General features: G+C 42.1%; 1 protein-coding gene across 1 annotated transcript in view; it reads right to left on the bottom strand.

Moving 5' to 3' along the window:
* LOC121199381 (glutamate receptor ionotropic, kainate 2-like) overlaps positions 1–21,063 on the bottom strand; it is a 54,083-nt gene extending 33,020 nt beyond the window's left edge. Inside the window, exons 1-3 of the mRNA XM_041064004.1 lie at positions 20,925–21,063; positions 2,992–3,159; positions 2,326–2,583 (exon numbers count right to left, since the gene is read on the bottom strand). Coding sequence (XP_040919938.1) covers positions 2,326–2,583; positions 2,992–3,159; positions 20,925–21,048 — 550 coding nt within the window. The 5' untranslated portion in view covers positions 21,049–21,063. The remainder of the gene's footprint in view (positions 1–2,325; positions 2,584–2,991; positions 3,160–20,924) is intronic.
* Positions 21,064–21,338: the final 275 nt, after the last annotated feature.

The following is a 21,338-nucleotide window of genomic DNA, read 5'->3' as shown; positions in this document are numbered from 1 at the left end:
CTGGATTCAGGTTTTCTCAGCAGAAAAAGGCTCATATGCATGCCTTCCTAATCCACAGTCTATTGATCCTCCTACTCATGCCTGGCAAGCAAACAGACTGCTACACACCTATCAAGAGAATTTAACACCGAGCCAGCACATTGCACTCTTTTATACCAAAAGCACAAAATAGAAAGAACCTCGATCTGCACCCTCCTACAGAAACTTCCATTCCCACAGAAGGCTCTCAAATGATGATTCGCTCTCGTCTTCCATGACACCATACAGGAATAGGTTCAATTTTATCCTGATGGAAAGCCATGGTCAATCCGGTCTCTCCTGTCTCTCTCTCACACACACTTCAGATGTGCTCTGATGAGAGCGGCTCTGTTTGCCCAGCTTGTACTTGCCCCTAGGGAGCCCGACGCCGCCGTCGCATATTGAGCTACAATCTTCACCTTTCATTTCTCGACCACACGCTCAGGTAGAAAGCTCTCCGGGAGATACTGTGATGAGATTACAATGAGTTTCTCCCTCAGTAAAGAACTTCAGAGTCCAGGGATGAAAGAGGCTGGATTGATGGGAGAGATGATTACTTGTCATGGGTATAAAAATGGATGGAGCAGCGAGGATAGTTTGAGAGGGAACTGGAGAGAGATAGGATTTTTTTTTTTTCGTGGAACCACTTTAAGATAGCTCAGCCTATTTTTTATTTTGAAATGAAGTGCTGTGTGAGCAGTTTAATGGTGTTACTGTGAGTGGGGTTGGGTCTCCCTAAGGCCTATGGAAAGATTGGTGTGAAATAGGAACATGCAGGTCTTGTTGTGAAAAGCACCATTGTAGGGAGGAATACTGAACCTCCTAGAGCTTTCCTCTGGAAATCCCAATAGATCCCTACTCTAGGGCATGTCTGTGTCTTCCTGTTTTTGTTCGTACTGACACTTTGGGAGGTGTTAAGCAAGAAAAAAAAATCTGTCAAAGGAGCTCAACGTTTGGGTAACACTGTCAGCGTAGATGTTTTTGGGCTCTGGCTAATGCCTTCAGACTTTCCCCCTGGATCTTCTAACGGCTGTGTGTGAATATTTTATCCCCTCCGATAGTTTTTCCTGCCAGCCGTCAGATAGGCTCCAATCAGCAGCGTGAGGCCCTGGAGCATGAAACTGTGTGATTACTGCCTGGGACCGGGTGGAAGCGGTGGGGGGATGCAATGCGGCTACGCAGCTGTCACACTTTTCAGGGCGTCAGGTGTGCTACAGCAGAAATGCTCCACAGAGTAGGCCCAAGCTGCTCCTATCTGACAGAGAGAGAGGCGAGAGGTCACCTTTTGGCATCTCACTGGGGCAGTTTGCTGGAGAATGAGGGTGTTAACATACTGAGCTCCGAGGCAGGAAGTGAAGAGAGGTCAAGGAGATGAGTCAGAATAATGTGGCAAGTGGGACGAGTCATTGGGATATCATCCGAGGTTAATGTACAGGCTCTAGCATGCTGCAGGACTGACTGTTTACTGAAATGTATGTAATAGAGGTAAAAGTAGTGATCCTGGAGGAAGCAAAATAGCAGTAAAACTAATATATTTAAGACACTATTGGTTGATAAAAGGAGCAGAAAAGGGTTTAAATTTCTATTTAGAGGCACAATTTAGAATGTCAACTACAAGACAATATTCATTTTCACAGAGTAGGGAGTGAATTCATTATGCAACCTGTCCAAAATTTAAACCTCCTCTCAACTCTGTCTAATTTACTTACATTAAGTTGTCAACCACATCATGCCAAATAGCTCGTAAATTGCGAATAAGCATTTGAATATTGTTATCTTCTATGGAGCGGTTAGATTTTACCTCATAAAAATATCACTGCACTCCAGCTAAAATACGACGTGTCTTTTAAAATGCATATTATGAGCCACTCCACAAAGTCACAGGATAGACAAAATGGCTCACAGACACATTTGATAGCCACCCTCAGAGATCAAGTGTCTCTGTGTGTTATTAATGGCTGTTGTCAGCCCCCACATACTACAATTCTGCATCGCATTAATCTGAAGAGACATTGGGTCATTCTGGGTAATGTGGTTCTCTTTTTTTCTATGCTGCTGCTCACTCTCCTGGAAGACTGACATGGGCAGCACCTGGAGGACTGAGGCAGAACAGTAAACTATTGATTTCTGAATTAACTTGACAGGTTACAAAGCACTCACTGAACTCTGAGCAGCAGTGCTGCTTTTTGTACTTTGCCTGGAACCTCTTTCTTTTTTCTGGACAGTTTTTAAACAGTGTCACATTCATCATCACAAAAAACAGACGCACCACTGGAGGTTGAAGACAGACACCAACTGTACCTGTACCTGTGCTGTCGTCATAGACCACAGTGACCGTTCTCCACTTGAAGAAGTGCACCAGGTCGAGGATGGCTCTGCTGAGGGAGGAGAAGTCGGGGTACAGGCTGACATAGTACGAGTCCCTGTTGTCTGACACTTGATGCTTCCACTTGGTCTGGATGTGGGGCACTCCCAGAGCATTGCAGATCGACTGGACGGCATTGGCCGACGAGCTGTGTGAGGGGCCAAAAATGGCCGCCACCCCGAGGGAGAGCTGATCACATGCTGGTAGGGGAGCGAGATAGTCATTTAATTTTTCATTTCTGTTTCTAAATTCTTACTCTTCAGTATCTGCCCATGTCACCCCAAGAAACAACCAAACAGGAACCCAAAACAGATGTTTGACAATGACCACAACTCAACTGATACTCTTGTTTTCATGAACACTGTGAGTTTATATGGTATATTTAAGTTTATATGGTTTTATTTCTTTCTGGGTATCAGTTGCATCTTGTTTCAAGTTCAGGAGATAAACAATTCCAGACAACAGTACTAAATTAACCTCAGTGTCTTTTCTGCAATCTCTTTTGGATTTTTTGACAGATTCTTATATAGACTGAGTACATTTCTTTGACTAATTACAAACAAAACGAGACGATGTCTCAAATGTCTCCATCATACATCCTGACTCACCTTTCCTGGAGGCCTCAAAGCTGTCGAAGATGTTTATTCTCTGGATGTCATAGGTCAGTGTGGTGTTGGGGAGCAAGGTGCGGTTCCTGTTGATTGTGTTCAAGGCAAATTTAAAGGCTAGTTCCTCTGCTCCGGAAGGGCCACTCTCAATGGATTCAAATATTCCTCCTGAGGGTCAAGAAAAAAAATAAAATAAAAAATCAGCAGATAACAACAACTCTCAACAGCAACTTCCTTCTCATGTAATTGCAAAAGATTCCTTAACACAAGTGATATTCAAGTGAATGATCGATATGATGCAGGCAATTACAGCTCAAGCAGGGCCATCATTTTTAACACTGCAGTGTTTGTACTGTTATTGATGCTATTGTGTTCACTACTTTACAGAGCACAGTCACACGCTGACATGAAGCAGATCTACAGTGCGGCTTAGGCGTTTGGATTTCGGCTGATTTGCATTCTGTGGCAGTCGTCATTGTAATTATAGGCAATTAGTTGCGTAGGGAGGTGAGTTCAGGGGTGGGTGCCCTTCTTTAACTGCCTCGCTCAGCCTTGACAGAAAGGTTCACTCTTCCATTTTGTCCCATTGATTTTAATGATTCTCAAATGAGAGGAGAGCAAAGAAAAACAAAAGTGCAGGGAACAAAGAGATTAGGGCAAAAAGACAAAAAGGCGAAAGAAAGAGAGAATAATAGACACGGGTATAGAAAGTGGTATAGAAAGAACAGAAAGACAGGTTGTGAAGGAGAAGGTCAATCAAGTCAGACAACTTTGAAGGAATTTAATAAAAGGTTTTAATTTGCAGCACATTATGATGACACAGTAAAGTTGGCCTTTGACTTTATGGATATAAAATGTCATTACTTCATCATTTTCTCCTGGTGGACATTTGTATGAAATTTTGTCATCATTTGCATATGAATTGTGAGTTATGGCCCAAAACATGCTCTGTGACAGTGACCTTCACCTTGACCTTGCGTTCACAAGAATGGGATGGACGGACAACCCGAAAACATGATGCCTCTGGCTGAACAGAGTACCAAGCTGTGTCTGCTTGAGAAATCTTGTTACCCCTTGGATATATGAGAATCGCACCTCGCGACGCTCATTAATCGACAAAGTAAAAGCCCCAACACAAAAAGCAAACAATACACACTGTTTCACCACCGCATGAGTCAGATAATATAATTACCGCCTCAAAGTAAGGTGTTGTCAACTTAAAACGGCTCCCTTCAGACTTGTCAGTTTTGTCGAGCTGAACAAAAATGATTAAAGCTCCAGATGGCCCATCAGTGTGGTTCAGAATACTTAACAAAGGAAGGGAATATTCAAACTGACCCACTACAAATGTGCCTCATTTCAAGATTATGTCACGGCATAATTCACCTGAATTCATTTACATCTGACAGTCACCAGAAATGGATGTCAGTAAAATTAAATTCCAAACGTGCATGGACATTTTGCTGTTACAATCCAATTTACATGCTTTGTGTTTTTTTTTTTCATGTGTTTCAAAGTGTGTGCATTTTTGTTCCATCTAATCAAGTCACCGAGGACATCTCTAGTTTCAGGTGTAAATGGGGTCAGTGAGAATGATGACAGGGTATTTTAACACATCCATCATTAGAATGAAGTCAAGTTGTGTTAAGGGTGGCGCAATATGCTGCACCATATAACATGTTAAAATTTCACAAAGAATAGTTCTATGTCAAACAGCTGCAGAGTCAAGCAACTACTTTCAACTTTCAAAATAAACATAATAAAAAAAAAAAATCAAAGCTAGAGCTCCAGCAGCTAGTACACCTTTGAGGATGGACTAAATCCAGAGAAAGCTTTGCAGAAATCAAACTTAAAAGAGAGCGGATAAGTGGGGGGGGGGGGGGAGAAAAAGATGAAAGGGGGTTGTGAGAGCGGCTCTGAGAAACACTCTCGGAGACAAGAGCAGAGTTCAGGAGTCCATCCATGGTTCCCACCCTCTCGAAGGACAGAGAGTCAGTTTGATGAAATCCAAACTGAAAAAAAAGTTTAAAGCCTGTTTATTGATTCAATTACAGAGAGCGAGGGGAAAGTGAGACTGGAAGAGGAAAAGACAGAGAAAGAGTGACGCATTTTTAAAAGAGTGGAGAAAGAGTGAGAGAGCTTTACAGTAATAGACACAGCAGCTATAAATAGCAGCTGGCCACAGCAGGGAATGATAGAAAAGGAGTGCAGGAGGGCAAAGAAGATGTCATTAACTTGGGAAGTGAACTTTATCACTGTCACCATGTTACAGCCATACAGTATGGTATGATTTCTTTCATGTATTTATATATACACACATATGAATGAAACTTATAAAGGCACTACTCAAGTACATTTTTTGTTTCACTGTGTCATTGAGTGATCCATAATAATGAGGTTTTAATGTGTTAGTCCTGCTGCTATACAGCGGCAATGTGATGTGAACATGTTGCTATTCATGGCATTTCATTTCTCTGAAATTTCACATTAATCTTCAAAAGAACGAATACCCGAGAATCACCATTAAAGATGATGGGAATCATGTCAGTCTGACCTAATAGATAATTATTATACTATTGCCCTCGGGGAGTAGACAGAGCTCCACTGGCCTGTTCAACGAGTCTGAAAATGAGCATAAGGATATTAAGTTATGTTCATCAGATTTCTTCTGCGCGCTGTAAGGCTTGGACAAACTGGTTTTAAAGAAACTGTATATCTTAGGGAACACAGAGAAGCAGAAACATTAAATTAAGCATTTCAAGGGATATGTCAAACATTAAATTACCTTGGAAAATGATAGCACACAGAAAATGAAATGGGCATCGTTTGATTTAATGCTCCATGGAATCTAATCTCGGTTGACGTTTTTTAAAGAACAGATTTTCAGTATTGTTTAAACTGAACGATGAGTCTGATCTTTCTTCCCAAACTGGACTTTCAGCACCTTGGAAAAGACTTGCACACATTAATAGGGGATGTATTGTATGTTTAGCTCGCCTAAAGTTTAATAACGCTCTGCCTTGTACCATCCGTCCTCGTCTCACTTCTTGCTGTTGTAGTCCATCTGATTGCAGGTGTGTGAGTTACAGCTGAGATAATCAGTGTGTGTGTGAATTATGGAGCCGCCATCATTGGGACTGGTGTGAATTATGGTACAAATGAAAGCTCTGAGTGAGTTATGAGCTGGATAATCACCCTGACGAGAAAACAGGCTCGATGATCTGAATGTCTCAATGTGCATGAGAGAGACTGCGCAGGAAGTCAAAATCAAAGTGCAGTGTGGGAGGGCGTATACCCTATGTAAATTTTATTCTCTTTTAATGTTTGTTCACAGTTAGTCAAGTGCATTTTGGATTGAACATAAAACAGTAACTTGGTTTCTGAGAGAAATTAAGTTAATTTGAAATGAGTCCCAGTAAACAATCGTCATTCACCTCTGAAGGATGTACATCAGAACAATAGCAATGGATGAACTTTAATATTTCATGCACAGATGAACAGGACAAAATATATTCCACTGCTAAGATGCTTCTCTGAGCAAAGGTTAAAACTACGACGATATATTTGTGACTTGAGTATAGTGTAAATAATAGCAGGAAGAATGCATTTACTACTAAAAGAAGTATGAATGAAACTACACTTAGCTCTCTTTACTCAAGGATGCTCTTGCAGAATGGAAAATGGGAGTCAGATATGTTGCCATGGCGACTCATGCATCTACTGTATGCTATGTCTATGAGGCATCGGCAGTTTTGGAATCTGAACAGCTGATTGGTGAAGGAAGGGCGTTGTGATAGCATGGACGGCCTGTCTCTGTGACTAATGACCAGCAGCGCAGCTGCAGGATGGCGGTGGGCTGTTGGGTGGCTGCCATGGCAACCAGCGAGAAAACTTGTCGCTAGGGCAAGCGGCTCAGGTATGCACATGAAGTCACTCGGTTAAGCTTTAAGACCTCCACCCAGAACACCCCAACCCCCTGGCCTGCTTCTGTCTCCCTCCGTCATTCAGCTGGTGAGGAGGCAGGAGGCAAAAGTGATGGAAATGCTCCGTAAATATCCCAGAAATTCCCAATGGGAGCGCTCCCTGACATGTTTGGCGGTGAATGGGACATGATGCATGAAGGCCTGCAGAGAGTCGCCGCCCCTGGTCATTAATCTGAAGCTCCCCTTGCGGTAGACTGACCTTCCTATGCTGCACAAGGGCCAATTCTCTCCCTCCCTGAAGATCCCCAGAAATCTGACCAGGGCACGGAATACATCAACTGTGCAGGGTTGTTGCCAGAGCTATGATATCACACAAACAGGCCGTCATCAGCGTAGGCTGCATAAAATTCACTAGAAAGCTATTTGAGACATCTATGGTGTGACTTCATTTGTCAAACACACTTGTCACTGTTTGCGGACGAGCGTAATTCTATTTTATTTTATTCAGCATGTATGGGCAGAGACACATGCTGCTTTTATACCTTTTGTAGCAGAGGTGATACACGACACTGTAAATTTTTTGACAGTGCAGCTACATCTCAGGCCCAGGCTCAGAGATGGTATCTTACAGGGTATTGGTTTTGTAAGAGGAAGATAAGGAAAGCACTAAACTTGGTTAATAGAGGTTTCTTTTTTCTAAGGAGATGCACAGCACATTCTTGGTTGAATCTAGTTGACTTAAATAAAATAAAATAAAATAGTTATATACTACTCTTTTACTCAAAGTATTTGAGTAAAAGAGTAGTATTTATAATCTAAGTTTGCCCATGCGCCCCCTATACAAATGCTCATATAGCAAGAAAGAAAAACTTAAAAAAAGATCCATACCCTGGAAAAAAACAGTTGAAAACACACTTCATTTAAGCACAAAGAGTCAATGAATGTAGTGACTCAGCAATAAATCAATAACTTAATCAACCACCCTGTTAGGGTTATGGAAACTGAACATGAAACCAGAAGAAAGCAGCTTATGTGAACAAGAGTTTAGCTGTTGTTATCCGACTTGTTTGGCTTGTTGGTATTTTCTCCAGAATAGAATCACTTCTGTCACCCTAAAGCCTCTTGACACTGGACTAGACTGTCACCTGCCACCGCTGGACGCTAAGCCTCAGGCTGACTCACACACTTGAACATACACGTGTGAACACACACAATCACGCACTCCAAAGATTGAGCCTAAACAAGCCTGTCAGGTAAGAAACAACTGAGTCCAGGGAAAATGTGACTGATGTGAGAATTTAAAGCCCACGCCTGCAGCATTCAAAGACAACTCAGTTCAGTTGCACTCAGGGTAATAATTAGCTCTACCATTGCCAAAAGATCAATCTCATCAATCTCTTATAATGAGCACACACACACATACTGTAGTCTTCAATTAGAGATGTGTGCCACCACCCGCATCTCTGACCCAGCTCCAAGTGGGAAACCAGTGATCATATAACATGTATTAATTCTGAGCGCTGGCAACAGATGTGCTAATTTGCCAGGCTCTCTCTATTCATAATAATGTGCCAGCTCCCTCCTCAAAATATGTGCTAATTTGCAAGGACTCATTGTGGATGTGCTAAACTACCGGCTGACATTTTGTGTGCTAATTTGTCAAGCAGGGACCCCTTTTGGTACTAATTGTGCCAAACTGTGAGTACACTTCCACAGGCCTTGAATTGCTGAAGTCCCAAATGACTTCTGTCTGCTCGCAGTTTCCAACCTCTCCACTGCTCTCAAGTTGCGAATGCAACTGAAAAGAAATACCAACTACTGCGAAAATAAGATGTATAAGCACCAAGTGCACACGCTGGCCTGTGCGCACATTGACATTCACAGATGAGCACATACACATACACGCACATACTCACATTTCACAGAAACATCCCTGCTCTTGAGAACAGACGAGCTCCTTTAAAGAGGCAGTGAGTAAGAATTGGCCAACTGTTGTAAATTGTGTGGCATGTTACCAGAAACTTGGGTTGTCCATACCCGTTGTAAGAAACAAGGAAACTAACTCTTTGCCCCCCTTCCCCTGTGCCATAGTTGGACTCACCATCGGGCAATCCCGGGACAAATCCCGGTGGGCCACCGCACGGATGGGCCAGTGGAGCGCCCAAAAATCCATAAATTTTTACTAGGTCTCTCTGTGTACCTGTCATTCAGGGTGCGCATGACTGGGCTCACTGGCCACTCAAACCAAGTTTCAAACCTCACTCTAATGTTGAGCTATCCTTAGCTTGAATAAATTTAACCTCAGCATAGGGCAGATGTTGTCATGTTGCCAAACCTGCATGGATTGGGGCATAATGTTTTCCCACACAAGTTTATCTTGAAATCTGATTATGTAACTGGTAGGTTGTTTTCTTCAGTTATTGTTAGACTGACGAAAACAATTTCATACCCAGTCTGCCCAGTCAGAGAGACTGGGAAGATGTAGCAGTGGCAGGAACATAGGACAAGTTGTGAAAGGTCAAGGAATACAAGGGAGAGGGATAGCAGCTAGTGGCTGTGGCACATTCTGTTGATAATGTTACTTCTTTTTTTAAAATTTCATTTTAAATTGAAATAATTACATATCGTCTCTTTAGGAAACACAGGAACACACCTAGTGCCAATAGCTATGATCGTTCTGTAGTATCATTAAATGCACATGCACTTACACACAATACAGGAATAATGGCCTGTTCAGGGGATTAAAAAAATTTACTTACAGCAACATCAAGTCATGACCACTGTTCATTGTGACGATGTGTTACATTAAAATGCATTATTTTTGCTGAAATGTTTCATATCATCATGAGGCACAAACACACCTACATGTGGGTACGCATCATGAATATGGTCCTGTTATTGAGTTTCAGTTACCTGCTCAGACAGAGGCACAGTGAGAGGCAGGTGCATGTTTTGTAGTGTCAGTACACATTCACACACAAACACACACTCCCACCCACAGGGAAAAGCTTTTATCCCTAACTGACATGTAGACGGAGTGTTTCATTACCTGAAAATTATCAATCAATATTTCATACAAACAGAAATAATTCTATTTCGGGCTGGAACCTATGATTATTTTTTTTACAGCCAATTAATTGGGCAGCTCTTTTGTTCAGTTGACTGATTTAGTGTTTGGAAAAATGTCTATTGTAATTTCTTAATGGCCAGGACGATGTTTTAAAATGGCATGGCATCACATACGTGGGTGGGGGAAAAAACGCATTTTCACAAATGCAAGCAATACCTAATATTTTCCTTTGGGGAAAATTGTCATTCTTATTTGTGGAGGTAAAAAATACATGCTACAGCTCAGTCAGTACATATCTCATATACTTAATGTTTCTGACAGTTGTTTTCCACGTACAGAGGAATCAAGTAGTATCAAGTTAAAGAAGACTTTAAGCTCCTTGCTCGCAAAGAGTAAAAATATTTACTGAAGCTTCTGATGTGCACAAATCAACACAAGCACACAGAGCAGAAGACAGCCATTATAGTGGCTGCAATATAACATGCAGAGAGGTGGCAACATGTTTTGAGTTCTTCCCCAGGCAGCGCTGAATGATGCCTCAGGAAGAGCAGTCAGGCTTCAATAAATCTTTTCACTCTTTGCAGGCAAAGAGTTTTCAATTGTCTTTATGTTGGTTCTCTGTGGGTCACTTTGAAAATCCTGTCCCTTTGGTAACTGACAGTTACCAAAGCTGAGAATAATGGAGTTTTCTTGATTTTCTGATCTGCATCATTCCCACCTGATATTTCAGGGTACGAAACCTTAATATTGAGTATGTTACCATGGAAACGTTGTTTATACAAATAACAGATTCTGTTAATTGGGGCAAATATGCTTATTAAAACATAACTGCCAATGTTATCATGTTTGCTACAATGAGAATACCAGTTTATCTGTGTTATAATATGTGGAATGTAAATGTACTCAATAAGTGCAGCATTAAAGTTTATCACCAGTGAAACAAATATGCACCATGCAGTAATGGTGTATTCTACATCGCAGCCGTGGCATGAAAACATTTTTTTAGGGGGGAAAAAAATCTCATTATTTGATTGATGAACTTACATTTTTGGAAAAATACAGTGCCTTTTATACACTGTGGATTTTATGAGCCTTACAACTCACACTTCCTATCTGACTTCCAAGTATAAACATGAGTATTCCCAAAACTGCTGTCACAAGGTTATAAAGTTCAAGTAAATAAGACAAATCCCAAAACTGCAGTCAGGAGCTTTTTCTGCCTACACAGAAAATATGTGATTTAGCTCTGATATACAGGCCATAGGGAGTGAGAGGGACCGCTTATTGAACAAAATACTTCCTAATACTTCATGCCTCACCAATCTCTGCCATTTCTCTTTCTATACCCCATCTTTTCTCTCTTTTATCAAACGGCCACACACACACACACACACACACCGCCTTCCTCGCTCCTTCTGACTAGAATACGTCTCATGGTGGCCTCGGCAGGTGACAGATGGCGACCTCACAGCACTGCTCACTGTAAACTGAGTTTTAATCAAGCCTAAGCACGTGTGAGAGATGCTAATTATCCACTGCAGAGTAAGAGAGGCAGCAGTCCAGCCTTGAGAACACTGTGAATATGCATGTGCATCTCTGGTTTATAATCACTTTCCCCATTGTGATGAAACTGTTTTACCGGCATTAGTACCATTTATGGCGTTGCAGCTGAGAGGTATGAGGCAGGATGGACTGGGTGTCTCCAGCGTCCCAGGACACTCCAGCCTCCAGGCTCGATCGCTCACCAAAATAAATATAGATGAGAACTTGACTAACAGTAATCTTCAAGTCTTAAAACAAACTGAAAGTTAAGGGGATTTCCAACTGTCTCTCAGCATACTTGCCAAAAAGTGGAATGCTAAGACTCTCGTCTCACTACTTTACCATCTCTGAACATTTACATTTCAAGCATGAAACCATCATTGTCATCTGAAAAGAGTGTGAGAGAAGGATAAAGTTGCACTACAATCTCTCTTACATGCATCTAACATTTGTCATATGCAGACGACCACGGTGTAGAGCAAAAAATAAGTTCAATTTATAATGTTGCAATTAGGTCAGAGCAAATTATATGAGACTCTATCGTCCTCTTTACTCACTTCTCTACTCTCATTCTAATTCTCACTGTTCTCCTGCTCATCAAAATGGCCCTGTATTACACTCTCGCCATTGTAATATCGGACAAAATGGCTGTAAAATTAGACTTTCTTTCTTGTAGAAGGGCAGATGTTATCTCCTGCCGGAGCCAAAGGTCAAGAATTAATTCAGGAGGCGGCTCTTTAATGCTCACAGCTGTGTTTTTGTAGGGCGACGGGAGAGGAAAAAAAAAAAGAGATGTTTTACAGGATTTTGGTAATCTGATTATAATCATTTTTAAGAAGATGATTATTATTTTCAGATAGGAAATGACACAGAAGCCGGTAAACCCTGACTTAAACATACGCTAAAATGTAAGAAGTTAAATATAAATATATAGACAAATGAGTATTCTACAGACCCCTACCATGTCACCTATGGCTTAGATACATTATAAAGTAAGTTGTGGTAATAAAAGCTTTACAACAGTGTTCTATTCAAGGATTGGGGAAGTTCAATAGAAATCTGAAACTGAAAGGGTATTGTTTGCTTTGAAATTCAAAGGTACAATAAGATGTGGAGGCTTGGAATGTGTATGTCAAATGAGGAATTGTGCCTTTGTGTGCAAGGACACCGAGACCATAGATGAGGAGAAGTATGGCTTGATGATAGTGAGAGAGAACAAAGTAGAGGGGAAGGTCCAGGAGACAAGCTGAGCACCAAAGGGAGACAAAGACGACACAGGGATGAAGGACAGAGAAGGATAAAGGGAAAGAAATGGGGAGAGAAGAAAAGAAAATGGACAGAAAACTCCATTTTCTGGATTCTCGATATTGATTTGATGCTGAAAGTGCACCTCGCCGTCACGCTGCCTCCTCACAGCCCGTCAGATGTGTTTAGAAAACAACAGGTGATGGGCATGATGTCTAAAGTCGGCATAAGCTGTAGGTATTACGCAGATGGCAGACGGGTGGGCTGTCAGACAACCAAAAAAGCGGAGAGTTTGGAAGAGGAGGATGGGAGGGAGGGAGGGAGGAGGAGGAGGAGGAGGGGTGGGGCATGAAAAAATAGATGAGCTAAGGAAACGAAGAGGGAGAAATGGAGAATAAAAGAGGTCACTGGAGGCAGATAAAAGACACTCAATTAAACGACTGAATGGATGGCCCATTAGACCTGAACGGACACCTGCATCCTCCCCCCGTCTCCCTCAGCCGCAGGGCAGGAAAATGTCAGCTCCTGGTTTGGGTTCATCAGCCTCCCATGAGCCACTGCTGTACACAAGCTAGCTGATAATCAGAGCTACAGGTACAAGTCAATATGCTACACGTTGCTGCAAAGGTGTGTCAATTTTTCCTGCTTGTTGTACGAACACACACAGGCAGATTGCACAGTAGCAGCGAGAGGAAGAAATGAAAGAGCCCTGTGCGCTGACGTTAGCGAGGAAAATAGCCAGAAGCATGATGACAAAAAAAAAATTACTGAACAATGAAGTTCCTCAAATATGCGTGATCGTTTTTTCTCAATAAATAAGAAAAGATCTATTGAGGATAAATGTAAAGAGACAATAGAGGTGAAGCTGGTGGAAAATCAAGACTCCTGTTTTAATCTTTCTCCTGATCTGCAGTCTACTGTTTATTTCATCATTTCTCACATTCATTCACACCCTGTTGAGTAGGAAATTCACAGTCTTTTGTCATGTTTAAAAAGCACTGGCCGGGTGCGCGTATATCTCATCGGTAGCCGTGCGAGGGAAACGGAGGCGATTGGCTTCATTATGTCTCCTCAAAAATTTTAAAACAGATTGTGCAAGATGGGAAATCAATCCAAGTCTGTTCCAGTCCGCTGTAATGCTTTGTGTGTGTGGATGAGGGGAGGATTGTTGGGTCACATCAAACAAATAGGGGAACTGTGTGTCTTTTGGAGTGTGGGCGACAAACAACAGAGCCCTGACAAAGGCTACTGCAGCCAAAAGATATAGGTTTTAGCAATAAAGCTTTGCCAAAATGTTTCCCAAGATTAGTTGGATCTTTTTTTTTTTTTTTTTTAAATGACAGCTTACACCCGTCATCTTTATGCTTTCTGTAACGTTGCTTACTTCTACTAAATTAGACACAAATACACTAGTTTCTTTCCAACAGATTTCTCCGTTCACTTTTCCTTTTGCAAATACCTTCAAAACAAAAAGATTGGAACGATGATTAGAGAATTCCACACAAACGCTTAGAAAAAAAATCCTCTGAGCAAAAAGGAAAGAAAGGACAGAAAAATGAAATTCACCAGGAGGATGTTTTGCATAGCCCTGGTGGATCGTGGACAATAGAGTGTCATGTGGATTCAAAGAACATGATTTTAAGTAAGTCTGCTTCAATACGTCCTCTCCCAGAGCCCATTTCCCGTTGTGGCCTTGCTTCAGACAGAGAAATGTTCATACATCCAACAGGCAGTGCTGTCAATGGGAGCCTGAATTCTGCTTTCTCCCTTTCAGCCACCCGCTCCCCTCCTCCTCTCACTCCTTTATTCAGCTGGCTGGGGATGAAGGTGAATCACCACATCCTAACCTGATCGGTAACTCACATCATAGCCAACACAGCCGGAGGGCTTTCTGCGATCGATTGACTTCTGAATCCCATGTAGTTTGGACGTCAATGCTTTCATTTATGGTGTATGTGCCTTCAAATATGTTTACCTGCTCTGCATGCTCGGAATTCACATGTAATCGTCCCTGTTTACAGGACACACAAAGACACAGTTTTAAATCCATAAAAGGCTACCTGGGTGAAATTACAATCCTATTTAAAACTGAGGCCTTTGCAACAAACACATTCAACAAAAGGCAATCTATGACCCTCCTACATGCACTAATTATACACATTAAACATTTACTCTAGCTCCCAAACAGCACTATCACCAGCTTCCATAATAAACCACTGACAAACCAGGTTTGTTTGCCTCTGTTAAGCAATCACTCAATAGTTAATTACCACAGTTGAGCTCCTATGAAGTTAAAAGTCTCACATGTTACTCCCAAATGTAATGCAGAGCATGGCACAATACTGCAGCAAAGCAGAAGGTTGATTTTTCAGACCACTTAAAGCACAGCCAGTTAAGAACATATATCACACTGCGCGTAAATGAACAAGTCCACCCGGGTTCGGAACTTGACAGACGGATCGAAAGTAGAAACAAGAACTGTGAAAATGTCTACATCAAAACCACTGGTCCTACAGAAGTCCCTGCAGCTCGTGGCTGTTTAAAGTCATCATTAATTCACAGCGCCACACATTATAAATCCACTCCTACACATCCTTCTTATAGTACGCATTTGTTCTTTTTTTTTTGTGTACATGTTTGCATTCTCACAGATGGTAACCTGTGATAGATAAACACAGAAAGGGGCATCTGGGACTTGGCACTGGTTGCATGCTATGCTGCCAGTTTCTGTCTTTTTTTCAAGATTCCTCTTAGCAATACAAACATATTGATTTTTATTGATTCCCACCATCCTATGTTTTAGTGGAAGTAGAAACAGCCAAATACGTAATGAGACATAATAGATAAATTCATTAGAGGCTAATAAAAATACATATTCACACTTAGTTCCCCAAGGAACCTACAAGGATATTTGTGTTATAGATGTTTTTACCATTTTTTTTTCCTCTAAAAGCTATTTCATGCAAATATGTAGTCTCAGGCAAATTTTCATCCTGCTAATACTATACTGCTGACATTTATTCAGAGCTGCAGTGCATGACTCCTGGCCTCCCACTACATTTCCACAGCATACTCGACTGTCCTTCCTGCCTCTCTTCACAGAAGCCATCACAAAACAGTAATAAAAGACAACAACTGAGAGTGGGCTGAGAGTGGACTGCTCTGAGGCAAACTAATCTATCTTTACTCTCTATCTGCTGGCCTCAACACTCACTGTTTTTCTTCTCGCTCACACTTTACACAGACTCCCTCTCTCGCTAACAAACAGTCTTGTTTTTCTCACACCTCTCAGTGACTTCAAATTTTCTTCAATCTCCCTTGGTGGGATTGTGAGAAGGACGGCTCCACGTGTTAAAAGATGCAAAATGAAAAAAAAAAAAAAAAGTCTTCCTTGCGAGCAGTTTCAGCTCTGACCTTCAGTCAGCTCTGAGCCAGACAACCAGGCAGCTAGACATGCTGCAGGGTTCTTCTCAAGGGACAATTTCACAGAACAATTGCACATATAACCCCTAACCCTTCTGATATCCAGGGAAATCCCTTAGTGACAATGACAGAGAGTGATAGCCTGTGAATAATGAAAGCCTATACCGAAATCAAGTCTTCGACAAGGCAGCAAAGGAACATGAGGACTCAGACGTATTCTATTTGAGTTGCAAAAACAGACCATTTGTCAGAAGAGGCAGTTATGCTAGAGCTGGTTACTCTGCAAACAAAGTCAATCATCTAAAGCCTCCTTCAATGTAAATACTCGTTTCAAATGTAGCTGGTAAATCTGAAAAATTGACTTGATTCTAAACACAACAAGAAAACTAATTTCATACCTCACAGATATTTTCCTTTTCAAAATGCCAAGAAATCTGTACGCTGAATTAATCACCATTGAGCCTTTTGTAACTGAGGCATGACAGCAAGACCTTCAAAGACTCAAGACTGTAAACATGTTTTAGAAATCCATCTAGATATTTCCCTGCTTCAAGCCCATGTGTGGTGCTGCATGCTAATGTACGACAGATCTCCTCTTTGTTCTTGAAACCCACGGTGGGTATTTTTAAACCATGGAAATCATTTGCCAGCAGAGAAGAGATAGTTTCATATTTCTATAAGCTATGGCAGGGCCAAGTGACACATGAATATTTTAAGCAGCTTTGTGCCTATTTAAATGTGTTTGCCGTGAACACGCTGGCAGTGGGCCAGGGCACAGGGTGTTATCCATAATTCCTGCAAACCCAAACTAAACTCCAGCATGCTGATAATTCAGGCTGGAGGAAAGCAAAAGCAAATAAAGTCAATTAACTACAAACTCCCCTTGAATTTGTTCCCTCTACCCTTGCTTGTTCTTGACAACCTTGTAATTTCACCACAATAGTTGAGGGGATAAAAAGAGTCTTAAATATTAGAAACGCAATAAAAGACCTTTATCCTGGCAGAGCATTGTGGAAGTAGCTAGATAAACTTAGCTTTCATCGAGGGGATTGTGTCTTTTGCCAGGCCTGATTTTCTTTCCAAAATGAACAACAATGTTGTGTTTTAGTCATAAATATTCCCAGACATGGCTGAACTGGGAAAATATAAACATAAGCAGGAAATACACAAACCAAATAAGCATCTCTGAGTCAACAATGCTTTCAGCAGCAGTTGACAGCCCGGGGACATACTGCATCTGCCAATGCTGTTTGAAGATGGCAGTGATAATGTTATCACTCAACCTCACAGCCGCAGACCAACTATGGACATCAGAAATAAAACGCTATCTCAGTTTCACTGTTGATTTTTGTTCTCTTTAATTTCCTCATTAGACGTGCTGTGAATAAGACATGTCTGTAAGTAAAACCCAACCAGTTCTAATGAAATGGCAGATGTGATGACTCATTGCTTGAGTGACTGAACATGGGGACAGCCAAATAAGATTGTATAGCTCTATTTGCATGGAAGAAAGTGAAATGAGCTCCTTTAATTTTAGCCTACTGGTTCATGGCAACATGATGCTATGGACTTTAAAATAGCCCTAAATTTCCACCTCATTGAATTCGAACAGGCAATCTCTGACAACTGAGAAAGTTGAACTTTTACAAAAGCAGCATCTTGAAATACTGCTGCTGAAATTTCATTCATCACTCTAGCTAGAAGGTCAGATCTCTCTACAATCTCTCCTGTCATCCCTATCATAGAAAATAATATCTTCAAATTTAAGGAAACTAATAATTTAAGCCAAACATAGTTCAGCTTGCAAATTCAATACGTGCTTCATATTTTTCATGCCAGAGAAGCAAGCCGTTAGATTTCATCTCAAGTCTAAAGTGGATATTTTACTGCTTTTACTTCAGCCAACATTGTGCAGGTGGAAATGGAAAGAAAATCAAAACTGCAACTGGAAAAAATACCGACTTTGTTCTGGGGCTCTGAGACCCTTAGCTACAAAGTCTGGATAAGCACTCTGAAAAGGTAAGTGTGAACTAGTTATAAAAAGAGAACCTTCTCTCGAGCGTATTTATTACACCTTGTAAGGGCTGCACTGGGTCCATTTCAGTATCTAAGTAAATGAATTACCTTTGCGATTTATAAATGAGGAACACTGAACACAATAATTCAGTGCTGTCTGGGAATTAGCTCAGCATATTTGCCTGCAGCTGGTGGCCCCAACACTTGTTTTTTTTTTCCCCCGCTCTGACACTTGTCACTCTACATGGTAAGACCGATGCTGTGAATAAAAAGGGCTGACTATGCTTTGGTGTTATGGTGTGCGTGTGTGTGCGTGTAAAGGTCTCAGTCTGACAGGAGAACAGTGGTCGTACAATGTGAGCCGCCTGTCTGGGCAGAATGGAACTCGGGCCGGAAGGGAACAGACAAGACCCAGGGGACGGGACCTCCTCATTTAGACAGCCTCTTGCAGGAGCAGCTGGGATTATCTGCTGATCAAGCACATCCTGCAGGACAGGAAATGCACTAGAAAGGGGCTCCAGTGTCTCTCAAGGCATTTTGCATTTCTCTTGTGTCTCTTTTAAAGCACATTCACTTATACACACTGTCATGCATCTGCATCTTCATCTATATTCCTCTTTTAGAAATAGAAGTACCTTTACAAGCAAGCAGACAGTTAAGTATATCATCTTTTCTAAAGCGAATTAATTACACCACACGAAACGGAGCTATCTCACAACAGAAGGATGTGAAGAGGATGCTGCATGACTGACAAGGGATGATGCTGCACAAAAACCTTGAAACTACAGCTTTTAAAGAACGCATACCCATCTGTTTTTTTCTTTTCTTTCTTTTTTGTCGTTCAGCAACAGGCACAGGCCGGGCTGCCAAGAAGCCGGTTCGCTGTCCGTGGTCCTGAACAGGCGGCTCAGTGGCTTGTTCCGTCGCTTGTTCAGAGACGCGGACGGAGACCCGACTTTTTAGCCGCGATCCAGCCTCTCCGATCGTATCAGTGCCACCAGGACACAGACTAAAAGAAATCAAGCGTGAGCTTTGCCTCAGAGCAAAAGATTTCAGTGACATGAATCAACCCTTATCTCACACGGTTATGTCTATTGCGTTGATGCCTTGCAGACGCAACGTATCAGGCGACATATTGGGTATAGCGAGATACAGGCAACAAAAGTCATCATATTTACTGAATATAACATACAACTGTATATATGTACAAATACATATCAGTGCTGAAACCATAGCCAGATTTCACTCTGGCATGGACGGCATAGACGTGCTTCAGACGTTTTATCAATTACTGCTCCACTTTCTCTCCCAGGAATTTATTCATTATTTGCCGGCTTGGAAACTTTGGTGTCAAATACTATTACGCGGGGACGTTGCCGTCCCCCCCAAGGATTTGTGAACAGACGCCGGGCGTCTGTCAGACAACGTGTGAGACGGGAAATCGCTCGTCGGACTGAGGATGCAGCAGGAAGAAAAGCACATCCCGTTGCCATAGCGGCGGCTCTTGCGGACGCGGCCTGACTCTTAAACAGGACCCTCAGGGGAATTGGGAGGACTGTACGGATGTGTTGTCAACACTTGATGACATCCGCTGTCAGGAGGGGCTGCCCTGTCACTCCAAGATGTCCTCTGAACATTCAACGGAAAGCGACAAAGCGCAGCCACCCTGAGACGAATCGAATTAAGCAACAGATGAAACCACAAGAGGCCGTGATTTAGTGATTTCAGAGCCGAGAAACATGTATTAATGGCCCAATTTTCATACCTAGGAATCAGCAATGATGCACCACAGTGGCAACTGTTGAAGAACTACTCTAATAATCAGCGTTACTTGTGTCATTCTTCCGCCAAGCGACATGCTGTAGCCTAGTTCTTGAAGAGGAGTGGCTCATCAACTTTTAGGCTACTGAGCTAAATGCCCTCAGTATGAGTGATGATCCTCGGTTTTGACAGTTACGTGGTTACATTTGTGTGGCTTCAAACGTGACTCAGCCAATCACCCCTGAAAACCGGAACTATCTCTTTGATCAATGTCAATAACGGTATAAACAAGCCACGTTGCATAGTAAATCAGTGGGATTGAGGATAAAAAAGGTACTGCCCGGGCGTATTGATTGGAACATGTGACAGATCAGAGGGATTGATCCGCTCTCCGGGAGTAATGTTTGCATGTAAACATTCACTGCAGAGGACATGTTGGGGTGTCAGCAGTTTAAAGGGCCGTGGAGATACTGGACTTCGTGAGGATGCCGGTGAGGAGACGTGAGTCCAGCTCTGGTGTTTTTCTTGAGTTTCATCACCTGCCCATCTCCGTGAACTGTTGCATAGCAGTACGCCTTCATCTGCGGGTTAGCTACAGCTGATTTGCTTTCAAAAGTTACTGTGACACCGGTTTAAAGGTTTGTGGGAAACACCATTTATCCTTCACGGTGCGATGCATACGGCGAAAAGCCTCCCACTAAACATTATGAGAATACAAAAATACGGCTGAAAACTATTCATCAGCAATCAAGATTTTAGAGTGTGGATTAAATTCTTTTGCCAACTCTACGCTGTTAATTACAAAAGAAGGCAAGAGTGGGACAAAAAAATGTCTCCATGCATCTGCTTTAGCATCCCGTCAATGTCATTTCATTGTGGACTGCCATAAAGGCAGTTCGTGTGAGTAGAAATCGATCCAGATTATATCGTATCATAAACAAGTGGAATCTTACCAAATCTTAAAACGTGTGGCATCCCGCGAGTGTAACCAAGAAACAGCAGCAGAAGCGGGATCAGCCTGAGGTTGGACCTGAAAACGAGACTGGTTATCATCAGATGATGGGAGGTAATCTTCATGTTGTTTTTAAAAAAAAATGCACAGTGGTTTAATCCCCCCGGTGCGCGGGTTCGATTCCCCCGTAATTCTTCTACGGTCGTTGGGCAAGGCAGGGTGACGGCGGCCCTGGATGCGCAAGATCACGGCATGGTCACTTGCGCTTTCCCTAAATCCATTAGCAGTCCCGGCATGATTCCTTCCCCTTCTCCTTCTCCTCCTTCACTGCGCCAAGAAACAACAATCCTCCGGGTCGAGGTACGGCGGGACATCCATGTCGAAGGGTACGGATCCAGTGGGGAGGGGGGAGCCC

Source organism: Toxotes jaculatrix, chromosome 19 (genome assembly GCF_017976425.1).
Source record: "Toxotes jaculatrix isolate fToxJac2 chromosome 19, fToxJac2.pri, whole genome shotgun sequence".
Classification (NCBI taxonomy): Eukaryota; Metazoa; Chordata; class Actinopteri; family Toxotidae; genus Toxotes; species Toxotes jaculatrix.
This window is presented reverse-complemented; position numbering and strand designations above follow the sequence as displayed.